Source organism: Cherax quadricarinatus, chromosome 9 (genome assembly GCF_038502225.1).
Source record: "Cherax quadricarinatus isolate ZL_2023a chromosome 9, ASM3850222v1, whole genome shotgun sequence".
NCBI lineage: Eukaryota > Metazoa > Arthropoda > Malacostraca > Decapoda > Parastacidae > Cherax > Cherax quadricarinatus.
The window spans coordinates 13,282,301-13,295,461 of NC_091300.1; the positions used below are offsets into that span (position 1 = coordinate 13,282,301).

General features: G+C 38.4%; 1 protein-coding gene across 3 annotated transcripts in view; it reads left to right on the forward strand.

Moving 5' to 3' along the window:
* The window catches only part of LOC128686230 (BCAS3 microtubule associated cell migration factor-like), a 98,332-nt gene that overhangs the window by 37,088 nt on the left and 48,083 nt on the right, over positions 1 to 13,161 (forward strand). For all 3 annotated transcript variants that reach the window (XM_070083246.1, XM_053773074.2, XM_070083247.1), the window contains exon 6: positions 2,725 to 2,872. In XM_070083246.1, the coding sequence (XP_069939347.1) occupies positions 2,725 to 2,872 (148 nt within the window). The remainder of the gene's footprint in view (positions 1 to 2,724; positions 2,873 to 13,161) is intronic.

The following is a 13,161-nucleotide window of genomic DNA, read 5'->3' on the forward strand; positions in this document are numbered from 1 at the left end:
CCTGGCACTAAAGTAACATTTCCTCTGTTCATTAGTCACGTCCCAATGCCCCTCTTACATTTCTTTTGCTTTCCACTTTGAATTTTTATTCTCAAAAAAAATAAGATTTACTGTTGTGTAGACTACAGCATTAGTGTAGAAATGGTATAAATAATATCGGCGCACTTGTGAAAGAATATTAGACTCACCAGTTGACGTGTATTGGACGCTTAGCATGATTTGTTTACTTTTGAACTTTGGTAAAAATCGAACATTTCTGCTACTTTGAGCTCAATTTCAAGGTACTTTTCATTGTAAAACAATCAAAATCATCTCAATTTCTATAATATGTCTTCCATTCTATACAATGAGACCAGGAAAACTAGAATACAACAATAAATACCATAAGAAAATATAGTGCAAAGTCGCTGTTTTAATCCAAAAACACTGTCAAAGTTTTTTTTTTCTCATTATGCAGTGTGTGCTGCAGGATGTTTTTTTATACTGCGCACACTGACCACATAGACCCATTCTTTCATATGTAGGCCTACCAGCTTTCTCTCACTAGATTTGAAGGCGCTAGAATTTATGCTTACTAGTACGTCATGGACACTGGTGCGTAAGCCGTACTAGTACGGCCGAAACCCTGAAAGGGTTAAGAGATACAACATTGTATGCCTTATTGTCGGCCAACATTTGGTCATTTCAGCGTCGTAGTGGTCAGGCCTCTGAAGGTATACATTATTCTTTTTGCTCTATTCTCAGAATAAGATGAACCACATTGTGTAGCTACTCAGATCTCTGAGGTTTTACTAATAAGTTTCACTCATTGGCACTTTTTTCTCCCCTTCCAGAGAGCCATTTACGCTGACCTAGATAAGTACTATTGGTACCTCACTCTTGAAGGAGGGTGCTTTAATTCAGTGAAATGCTCTTATTCTGGTGAATTGGAGCTACTCTCCATTTCCTTGTATTAAACATGATTACTTCTTATGGGTTTAGTGCTTCCCTGTGACTAATAATAATACAGTGAACCCCCGCATACCGATGGCATCACATAACGATTAATCCGCATACCGCTTGCTTTTATAGCAAAAATTTTGCCTCGCATACCGCTTAAAAACCCGCTCACCGCTGTTCGTCCGAGACGCGTCCAATGTGCGCCCTCAGCCAGCCTCACATGTGCCGCCCGTGCCATTGTTTACCAGCCAGCCTCCGCGGTAACATCCAAGCATACATTGTTTTTGGTGATTTTCTCTGGAAAATAAGTGACCATGGACCCCAAGAAAGCTTCTAGTGCCAACCCTACAGCAATAAGGGTGAGAATTCCAATAGAGATGAAGAAAGAGATCATTGATAAGTATGAAAGTGGAGTGCGTATCGCCGACCTGGCCAGGTTGTACAAGAAACCCCAATCAACCATCGCTACTATTGGTGGTACAGCTGCTGCTGTACCACCGTCAGCTGCTGCTGCTGCTGTAGTACTGTCTGCTGCTGCTGTAGCATCGTCTGCTGCTGCTGTAGCATCGTCTGCTGCTGCTGTAGCACTGTCAGCTGCTGCTGCTGTTGTACCACCGTCAGCTGCTGCTGCTGCTGCTGTAGTACCGTCTGCTGCTGCTGTAGCATCATCTGCTGCTGCTGTAGCATCGTCTGCTGCTGCTGTAGCACTGTCAGCTGCTGCTGCTGTTGTACTGCCGTCAGCTGCTGCTGCTGCTGTAGTACCATCTACTGCTGCTGTAGTACCGTCTGCTGCTGGTGTAGCATCGTCTGCTGCTGCTGTATCACTGTCAGCTGCTGCTGCTGCTGCTGCTGTAGCACCGTTGTTGGTGTGGCTTATTGATAATACCAAGAAACAATTAACCCCAGAGGATTTGCCACCCAGGATAACCCAAAAAAGTCAGTGTCATCGAAGACTGTCTAACTTATTTCCATTGGGGTCCTTAATCTTGTCTCCCAGGATGCAACCCACACCAGTCGACTAACACCCAGGTGAACAGGGAAAAATGCCTGGAACTAGTGCTCATATTGGTGAATTTAAAGCCAGCAAAGGTTGGTTTGAGAGATTTAAGAATCGTAGTGACATACACAGTGTGATAAGGCCTGTTCTGGAAGAAAATGCCAAACAGGACCTTCAGTACTCAGGAGGAAAAGGCACTCCCAGGACAGTGTCTCATCAGTCATTGCTGCATCTTCAATAAAGGTTAGTGTCATTTATTCTTCATTTAGTAGAGTAGTACATGCACAATATATACTGTGCATGTACTACTCTACTATTGTGCATGTATCCTTCTCTTTGTGTGTAGAAAAATGTATATTTCATGTGGGAAAATTTTTTTTTCATAATTTTGGGTGTCTTGCACGGATTAATTTGATTTCCATTATTTCTTATGGGGAAAATTCATTCGCATACCGATCATTTCGCATAACAATGAGCCCTCTTGCACGGATTAAAATCGCTATGCGGGGGTCCACTGTAGTAATAATTACTGTTGGACCCTCATTTCTCCTAGAAGGAAACTTTATTACATAAGTATTATTTCATATCAGTTTCTCTGTAGATATAATAATTGTTTATTTTTTATTAACACATTGGCCGTTTCCCACCAAGGTAGGGTGGCCCCAAAAAAAAAAACTTTCATCATTCACTCCATCACTGTCTTGCCAAAGGCATGCTTACACTACAGTTATAAAACTGCAACATTAACAATAATAATAGGATGTAATGTAGAGCATTTTTCTTTTCAGTGTAAATCCAATAGCTTTAGGTGATCGTTGGTTGGCATATGCAGACCGGCGCCTGATTCCCCTTCACCAGTCATGTGGTGGGATGGTTCCCGAGGGATCAACATCATACAAAGCCACTGTCTTTCATGCAGCCAAATCCCTCACTAAGGTGTGTTAAGTTAATTTTTGTATATGATTATTTACCTTTTATTACCTTAAGCATTCTTTTTCTGTGTAGCAAATTCCTAAACAAAATGTAGATGACATACATATACAAAAAAACTACTAAAAGCACATAATACCATAATATGCAACATGATCACTGTTAGGAGAAAATAAATTCAGAAGCATTTGTGCTTGGAATTTATTTCCATTGCACTTAACTGATGAGTCTATCACCAGTAATCCAGCAGTTGCTGCTGCTGCTGTGGCCTGATACAGGGTCACTAGCTCCTCCATCTTCATTTGCCACCATTCTTGGTTGTGCTTCCACCACTTAACGGATCATCTTATTATGATCCATTAGATGACTTTTCTCTGACAAATGCAGACATGGCATTTCAGTTATCCTTGGAGAATGGACTTCAAGGCTAAATGTTGAGTTTTCTCCTAGAGACTATTTTAAGCATTTCCTTTAACATCACTTCAATTTTTAGTAATGTTTTTTCATTTGATAAATGCTGTTGGATTGCAACATGTAGATGTGTATATATGTGCCACATATACAGTTGTGCATACTTGATATTTTTTCTTATTTTTGCATTTCATAATATTGGCCTGTGATTGTTTCCTATATAGTGTTCCATATTGTGCCATGTTTTATAATGTTGCTGTATGTTGTATTTTTGTGGCACACCCATTGTTTATATGAACTCAAAACAAAGTGACTTCCCATTTATTTTAAAAAAGTATAAAGCTTTTTCCCCACCTCATGTTAAATGTTGTGTTTGCCTCAAAAATCTTCTTTATCTTGATTCTCATGTGAAGAGTTTCAATTTGTAACTCAATAAGCTTTTGGCCTGTTTGTTTGATACAGATTGACTGAAGGAGTGGGACTAAGGTAGACAGGCAGATGGGGCTTTATTAGTTTTAACTTGTTTGGATCAGATACTGTGCATGACGAATGATCAAATTCTCATGGTCCAGTCAGAGTGAGTGCATCTGGCATACTGGCTAGAATCTTATAAAGTAAATGAACGTAATTTTGAAAATTATCCTGAGAAAAATTGCCACCATGTAATTTATTGAACCACTAAATTCGTAAATTTAGACTAGTAGATGAAGAATAAAAAGGCACAATACCATGACTGGAACAGTACACAGATAACTCGCACATAGGAGAATGAAACTCATGACAGTGTTTCAGTCCAGCTTGGGCCATTAACTAGTGTGACTAGTTAACCCTTTCGCTGGCTGTCACATAGAACTATGATATTAAGATAAAATAAGATTTTCTTTGGATTTTTAACCCCGGAGGGTTAGCCACCCAGGATAACCCAAGAAAGTCAGTGCATCATCAAGGACTGTCTAACTTATTTTCATTGGGTCCTCAATCTTGTCCCCCAGGATGCGACCCACACCAGTCGACTAACACCAGGTACCTATTTGCTGCTAGGTGAACAGGTCAACAGGTGTAAGGAAACGCATAGGTCTATGTCATTCATAAGCTGTGAGTGGTAAATTTTGGGCTAGATATCAGAGAATGGGTTTGTACAGTGAATACGCACCTTATAAAAAAAAAAAACATGCCCCACATGGTGCATGATGGGAAAACAAAACTGTGATCTTTTGTATGATTTAAAATAGCGACTGCAGTGTTCTCTTGGATGGTTCTTATGATTTTATTGGCTGCTGCTTGGTATTATTTGATAGAAGGAAAATATATTAGCTGAAATAGAGATGATTTTGATTTCAGGATTTCGATTTTGATTTCAGGATTGGAAGTAGCTTGAAATTGAGCTCAAAGTAGCAGAAATATTTGATTTTGTCGATATTTCAGAGGACGGATAAGGCCCTCCCCCAGTCTGTTTTATGGATTTTTAATAGGTCTGATTCAATTATTGGGATGAATAATCTTTCCTGGTTATATAGTGTTATCCAAGGAAAAGAGTAAATCTTCTGTTTTTGTATGAATAATAGTTCAAAATGGAAAGCAAGTGTAATATAGGAGAGGCCTAGGGATATGACAGATTAACACAGGAAATGTTTTTTTAGTGCCAGGAATGTCAGCATTGTTTATTATGAACTCTATTTTTAAATTGGCATTGTTTTTAAAAAAAAAAAACCATACCACGGGCGGGATTGAACCCGCAGTCAGAGAGACTCTCTGACCGTGGGTTCAATCCCGCCCGTGGTATGGTTTGTTTGCAATCGTGTCATTACAATTTCGTGAGTCATTGTTTTTTTAATTTTGTGAAATTTGCCAAATTACTGAATTCTGATCACTTTATAGGGTAGTTGAAATAGTTGAATGGGCAGTTTCCTGTGCTCAATCCATAGAATGGAAAGCATACTAGTGAAATATCTAAGAATTTGGTTGACTGGAACAAAGGAATTGGCCTAAAATATGACTCAGTGGGTGAAATGCCCTGTGCATAAATTGTGCTGAGACTGCTAACTTTGTGCCAGCATAATTCTGTATTTTTCCATCATATTTTGTACTTTTGGTGTCATTACCTTTGGGAAAAGATTATTTATCATTTCAAATTTTGTTTTGGGGGGGGGGGGGAAGGGGAGGGGGGAGTTTTTGGACAATGAGAGCAAATTTCATTTCGGGGGTCTGGACAGTGAAAGGTTTAATGGTCCAAGTCGGACCGGAACATTGGCATGAGTTTCGTTTCATTGTGTGCTGGTTATTTGTGTTATAGATTAGTAGATACTATACACTAAGCCCACCCTTAAGAATCCGTAATATAGCCAGAGTATGTAACTTGAAAAACATTCATAAGCATGCATAATTTGTCATTTTACTTACTGTTGCCTGAAGATAATGCTTCTGAGAGTAGTATAATTATACAAAGGGAAAGAAGCTTCAGTTACCAAGCAAGGAGGACAGGTCCCAAGAAAAAATCTGGTTCAACACACTGAAAAATAAAAATTTGTACATACCATATTTCATGGCCTATTAATAATACTTCTCACAGACATTGAAGGTTAGGGTTGGTAGTATTTGCACCTTCATTTCTTATAAAGCAATATTATAGGATGAAGGAGAAAAGCACATTTCTCCTGATAAATGAAGGGGTCGCAGGAACGTTTGTATTAATACGTTTGTATTAAATTTTTAAATACAAGAATGATGTAAATAATCAAAAGATATTCAACATAGTTAAATATGAGAATATAAGAAAGACAAAAATAATCAAAAGTTATTCTATGTTTTTACTGGAGTAAATTTTTTCAAACTTTTATACTAGAGTAAAAGGACATAATCTATCCATAGATAATTGTGAAGCGTAATTCAAAAAGCATTTTTTAATTATGATCACGTTATGCACAGACATGTTTAAGCTATTATACAGTAATTGTATAGAGATACTGTGCACTACTTTACCAGTAAGAATATTATTAATTTTATATTTAAGGGAAATGCTAAAACTGTAGTGGTCATACTGTGCCTGGGAATAGAATGCGGTCTGGTTCAGTCCAAGGAAAGGAACAAAAAGTCCAATTTCTTGGAGCAAGTGTATTAATTTCCATAACATAAACTCTTTGTTTCAAGAAATGTCATGAAATCAACTGATTGGATTGTTTTACAGTTTTGTTCGTGAGTGTTAAGCTTCATGTTGCTGTTTTCTTTCTAAGTTCGAAATATGCGTTAAGGTCTTGTGCATTTACCTTTCATGCTGCCAAGTCCCTTACTAAGGTTTGTAGAATTCAGAGGCTTGTGACTGCTTTGACTATTTGGCAAATGCATTTTTTTTTTTGTTTCATAGCACTGCTGTTTAAGAGCTATTCTCTCATGTTGTGCACTTCATAATTTAATTAGCTGGCTTGAAATAAAGTTTGCCATGGCAGTAAACTAGACTCTCTTGCTTAAGCTGCTCTTTATGACCTTAGCTAGCCTGAAATATAGTTTGCCATTAAAACAAACCAGAGGAACTCATGATCTAGCCATTTTGAGTCATCAGAACATTTGATAATAGCAAGGTGAATAATTTTAATATATTACAGTATCAGCAAATGCCTTTTTTTCTTCCTAGTTGTTATTACTTTGGTAGTATTTGGAAGAATTTTTTTTTCTACTTCAGTTGCATATTTTAATTAAGTTGTAGATTGAGAACTTAAATTTTTGTATGTCATCAGATCAAAAGATGAATTAATATTAAACTCAAAATATAATATTAGTAATGTTCTCACATTGGCCTTCATTTTCTAAAAGTATTATTAACTTAAAGTAATAATTTTTTCTTGGTAATAGGTTGGTAGACAGCAACCGCCCAGGGAGGTACTACCGTCCTGTCAAGTGAGTGTAAAACGAAAGCCTGTAATTGTTTTACATGATGGTAGGATTGCTTGTATCTTTTTTCTGTCTCATAAACATGCAAGATTTCAGGTATGTCTTGCTACTTCTACTTACACGTAGGTCACACTACACATACATGTACAAGCATATATATACACACCCCTCTGGGTTTTCTTCTATTTTCTTTCTAGTTCTTGTTCTTGTTTATTTCCTCTTAGCTCCATGGGGAAGTGGAACAGAATTCTTCCTCCGTAAGCCATGCGTGTTGTAAGAGGCGACTTAAATGGCGGGAGCAAGGGGCTAGTAACCCCTTCTCCTGTTATATTACTAAATGTAAAAGGAGAAAATTTTGTTTTTTTTCTTTTGGGCCACCCCGCCTCGGTAGGATACGGCCGGTGTGTTGAAAGAAAGAAAGAAGTAGTAATTTTTTTCTAAATTTATTACTGAAATTTTGTTTTTTATGTCTTGTCTTGTTTCATTTCAATTCTTTTTATTCTCGTGAATATTTTAATAATTTTGTCATTCGACCTACGTATTTGTTTCTTATTTAATGATTTACATTGAAAAGGGGGGTCTTCTACATAAAGTATTAGGGACATCATTAATTCCTTAATCATGCTATTTTGTCAAACGTGAAGATATGTTTATGTGACATTCTTGAATTTTTTTCCTGTTGCCTGTCATTATTGTACTTTGGGAGTAGTTTTAAAATGCAAACTCTTCACTCATGTTATCTTTCTATCTTCAGATTTTTTTTATTGCTTAATCAACGTTCTGATTTATGTTATTCCAGCTAAACCTATACAAAAATTCAATGTACATAAAAGGGCCTAAAATCTGGAACACCCTACCTGAAAACTAGAACTGCAAACACAACCATCACTTTCAAAACTACCATTAGAAAACATCTCCCTGACACACCCCACCGTCAGCTAACTACATGATAACCACACACAAAAAAAAAAAAACCTAGACCTACTCTCGATATCTGTGATTCCCCACAATTCACACTTACACTCACCCAATTGACTGTAAACATAGAAATAAGTAATAAAACTATTACCTAATGAATCTTAAACTAGTCATAAGTTTGCCTGAGATACTCCAATATAGGAGCTTTAATAGAATCAACAAATTTTGTTGAAAATAAGAAAAAGTTTTGGAGTGAGATTAACAAGTTAAGAAAGCCTAGAGAACAAATGGATTTGTCAGTTAAAAATAGGAGAGGAGAGTTATTAAATGGAGAGGTAGAGGTATTGGGAAGATGGAAGGAATATTTTGAGGAATTGTTAAATGTTGATGAAGATAGGGAAGCTGTGATTTCGTGTATAGGGCAAGGAGGAATAACATCTTGTAGGAGTGAGGAAGAGCCAGTTGTGAGTGTGGGGGAAGTTCGTGAGGCAGTAGGTAAAATGAAAGGGGGTAAGGCAGCCGGGATTGATGGGATAAAGATAGAAATGTTAAAAGCAGGTGGGGATATAGTTTTGGAGTGGTTGGTGCAATTATTTAATAAATGTATGGAAGAGGGTAAGGTACCTAGGGATTGGCAGAGAGCATGCATAGTTCCTTTGTATAAAGGCAAAGGGGATAAAAGAGAGTGCAAAAATTATAGGGGGATAAGTCTGTTGAGTGTACCTGGTAAAGTGTATGGTAGAGTTATAATTGAAAGAATTAAGAGTAAGACGGAGAATAGGATAGCAGATGAACAAGGAGGCTTTAGGAAAGGTAGGGGGTGTGTGGACCAGGTGTTTACAGTGAAACATATAAGTGAACAGTATTTAGATAAGGCTAAAGAGGTCTTTGTGGCATTTATGGATTTGGAAAAGGCGTATGACAGGGTGGATAGGGGGGCAATGTGGCAGATGTTGCAAGTGTATGGTGTAGGAGGTAGGTTACTGAAAGCAGTGAAGAGTTTTTACGAGGATAGTGAGGCTCAAGTTAGAGTATGTAGGAAAGAGGGAAATTTTTTCCCAGTAAAAGTAGGCCTTAGACAAGGATGTGTGATGTCACCGTGGTTGTTTAATATATTTATAGATGGGGTTGTAAGAGAAGTAAATGCGAGGGTCTTGGCAAGAGGCGTGGAGTTAAAAGATAAAGAATCACACACAAAGTGGGAGTTGTCACAGCTGCTCTTTGCCGATGACACTGTGCTCTTGGGAGATTCTGAAGAGAAGTTGCAGAGATTGGTGGATGAATTTGGTAGGGTGTGCAAAAGAAGAAAATTAAAGGTGAATACAGGAAAGAGTAAGGTTATGAGGATAACAAAAAGATTAGGTGATGAAAGATTGAATATCAGATTGGAGGGAGAGAGTATGGAGGAGGTGAACGTATTCAGATATTTGGGAGTGGACGTGTCAGCGGATGGGTCTATGAAAGATGAGGTGAATCATAGAATTGATGAGGGAAAAAAGAGTGAGTGGTGCACTTAGGAGTCTGTGGAGACAAAGAACTTTGTCCTTGGAGGCAAAGAGGGGAATGTATGAGAGTATAGTTTTACCAACGCTCTTATATGGGTGTGAAGCGTGGGTGATGAATGTTGCAGCGAGGAGAAGGCTGGAGGCAGTGGAGATGTCATGTCTGAGGGCAATGTGTGGTGTGAATATAATGCAGAGAATTCGTAGTTTGGAAGTTAGGAGGAGGTGCGGGATTACCAAAACTGTTGTCCAGAGGGCTGAGGAAGGGTTGTTGAGGTGGTTCGGACATGTAGAGAGAATGGAGCGAAACAGAATGACTTCAAGAGTGTATCAGTCTGTAGTGGAAGGAAGGCGGGGTAGGGGTCGGCCTAGGAAGGGTTGGAGGGAGGGGGTAAAGGAGGTTTTGTGTGCGAGGGGCTTGGACTTCCAGCAGGCATGCGTGAGCGTGTTTGATAGGAGTGAATGGAGACAAATGGTTTTTAATACTTGACGTGCTGTTGGAGTGTGAGCAAAGTAACATTTATGAAGGGATTCAGGGAAACCGGCAGGCCGGACTTGAGTCCTGGAGATGGGAAGTACAGTGCCTGCACTCTGAAGGAGGGGTGTTAATGTTGCAGTTTAAAAACTGTAGTGTAAAGCACCCTTCTGGCAAGACAGTGATGGAGTGAATGATGGTGAAAGTTTTTCTTTTTCGGGCCACCCTGCCTTGGTGGGAATCGGCCGGTGTGATAATAAAATAATAAAAAAAATAATAGAAACTGTGTATCGTCCCAAGACAAAACCATTCACATTGCTCAATTTACGAACTGTAATGCAGTTACCTAGCCTTAATATCAACATGCTCCATAATCTGTACCAATATAGAGTTTGAATTAATCTTAGTCTGCCCAAGATGCCTAGCCATGCTAGGCATGATAATGGCCCTCTCTGTAATTTGTATTTTATAATATGTAAACAACACATTGTAACCAATATCCAGTAATATGTAAACCCCACAGTGTAATCTTTATAGAGAATAAACTTGATTGATTGATTGATTGATTTGATATATGTTATTGGGAAAGTTTAGTGCTTTTCTTTTGATGTCCTAACATGACTTAAAAATTAAGTTGTACTACCCATGCATCTGCTTGGAGATTCTTGATGTCTTTTCTTACAAGAGGTTTAAAAAATCATATTATTGTATCTTTGTTACAAGAAAGTCTCTAATAACTTATGATCTGAATATTGCTGCCTATTTAAAAAATAAATGATTGTTATTTTTAGCCTGCTTAGCTTAAGAATTTTCATTACTAGTATTAATAAAGTGGTTGGTGTTGAAATCCCTCTCAAAGAGTGTTTTCATTGTGTACATGTCCATTTTTGTCCCATTAACATATATTTACGTGAGGTGCTAAACCCATGTAGGTCATTTAGCACAAGGGTATTGGACAATTGATCCTCCAACTGCTAATCACTTGATGAGACACACTGCTCTCACAACCAGGCTATAAAAAGGAAGAGCCATGATATAAGGTAAAATGTCTTCATGAGCTAATGTCACCAACAGTGTGCTGCAAGGATAGGTGCTTGCCCTGATTATGTTTCTGCTCTATACCTGGAGTTTACCTGGAGAGAGTTCCGGGGGCCAACACCCCCGCAACCCAGTCTGTGACCAGGCCTCATGGTGGATCAGGGCCTGATCAAAACTACATGCACTTGGATAATGTAAAAGTTCTTTGACTGAAAGAATGGTTTTATCCCTGAAGGAAAGTCCAAATAGACAGAGCAAGTAGAATGAGAGACTGATGATATAATTTAAAGTGGATAAATGGCATATAATAAAAATGGGAGAAAGTGAAAATAATAGGCTCTAGGAATCAACATTGAAAAGATGTGGTCTGGTGATGGTTGCTGGATATTAGCAGCTAGTTGTGCAGATGGTAGTGGTGTATGGGTAAGGGAGGTATTTGTGGGTTGTTGGGGTGTTGAATGTGGGCCTTGCCTCCCTGTCTGGGGCGGCAATGGTGCTGTGCACCTCACGTCACTAGCTTTTACCACATGTGGTGGTGCCATTGCCGACTGCCTGTTACCTCTCCCAATTAATGCAACCTCATTGTCATCTCACTATCTGGTGCTGGTGTTGGATCCCGTGGTGTATTCTGTTCCCTTGGGATAGCAGTGGGCACATTACCAGACCTCATTTGGTGCTATATAAATGGATGTTTCACAGGTGAATATTCTTCATCACTATCACTACTAGAGTAATCATTGATTGCTAAGAAATCAAAGTCCACATCACTGTCATCACCATTACTCACATCTGAGCCCAGGCCATGGGAGAATATGAATTTTTGCTTACAGTGTGGTTGAGATGGATGTGTTTTAGATGAACCAACTTCAGAAACAGATAGTTTTGGGTCATCAGGGTTTTCAGTGATAGTTCTGGTATTCTGAGCATCGATTTCAGTCGCTATATGTTTGGAACCAAAGAATTGTTCATCGGTTCAATATTCCTTGCTGTTGGAGCTGTCACTGAGGAATAAAACTCATTCAGTTCACTTGGGAGTGAGGATTTTGTGTCTTTGTGGCATGGTGAACAAGGTGTACCAAATATGTCTTTCTCACAATGCACTGTGGGGGGGGGGGGAAAGCAATTTTTTGTATACTGTGCACACTGACCATGCAGACCCATCCTCTAATATGCAGGTTTACCAGGCCTCTTGCGCCAAATTTGAAACCACTAGAATTTTATGTACATCTACGTAAGGGACCCTGGCATCAATAACATAGATCTATGTGATGGCCATTGAAGGAGTTAACCTTTAGATATGTGAATGGGGAGATATTAAGTGTGTTATTCACAATATTTATTTCATCTATGTGTATGTGTATGCTACAGTGGTATCATGTCCATTCCTAAGTAAGACATGTGGATAAGCTAGGAAAAATCAAAAGATGAACTACAACTTGGCTTTCAGAGATAAGAATTGAGTTATGTTTAAAGGGCAAAGCTTAAGACATGTCCACTTTTGCTGATAGGGAGAAAAGGAAAATGCAAAGAATAATAAGCAAGATTTCTTAAAAACCATCTACATACAAAACGAGTGGCTATAGCTAAACACTAAGGAAGATGAGGCATTGAAAATACTAGAACGCTTTTATGTGCAAACACCGTTATAACACTGGATTAGGTTACAAGAGGTGGTAGCAAGTGATACAGCCACTGAAAATTAAAAAAAAAATAATAGAATATTGAGTATGGGTCAGTATGAACTTGGCTCTGCTCCTGTAGCTACAGATAGGTACAGTAATTAAAAATACAGTACTGGTTTCCTTCTTCTTGCTTTATGCAGATTCCCTTTTTGCCAATTTGCTGTTATGCGTTATCCTGTTTTTATCAATGAATCTGCTATACGTATTCAGTTTTTGCAGTTCTCACAGTTTATTAAAAATTTCTTTGCTGTGGAATTAGTGCTGATGGCCTGCTTGAATGAAAACACCTAATATTGTGGATGATTACAAAATGTGCAGCATTCTATTATACTGAAAGTAATGGAATGGGTAGCTACACACTACCACAAAGGTTTACTGTTTATG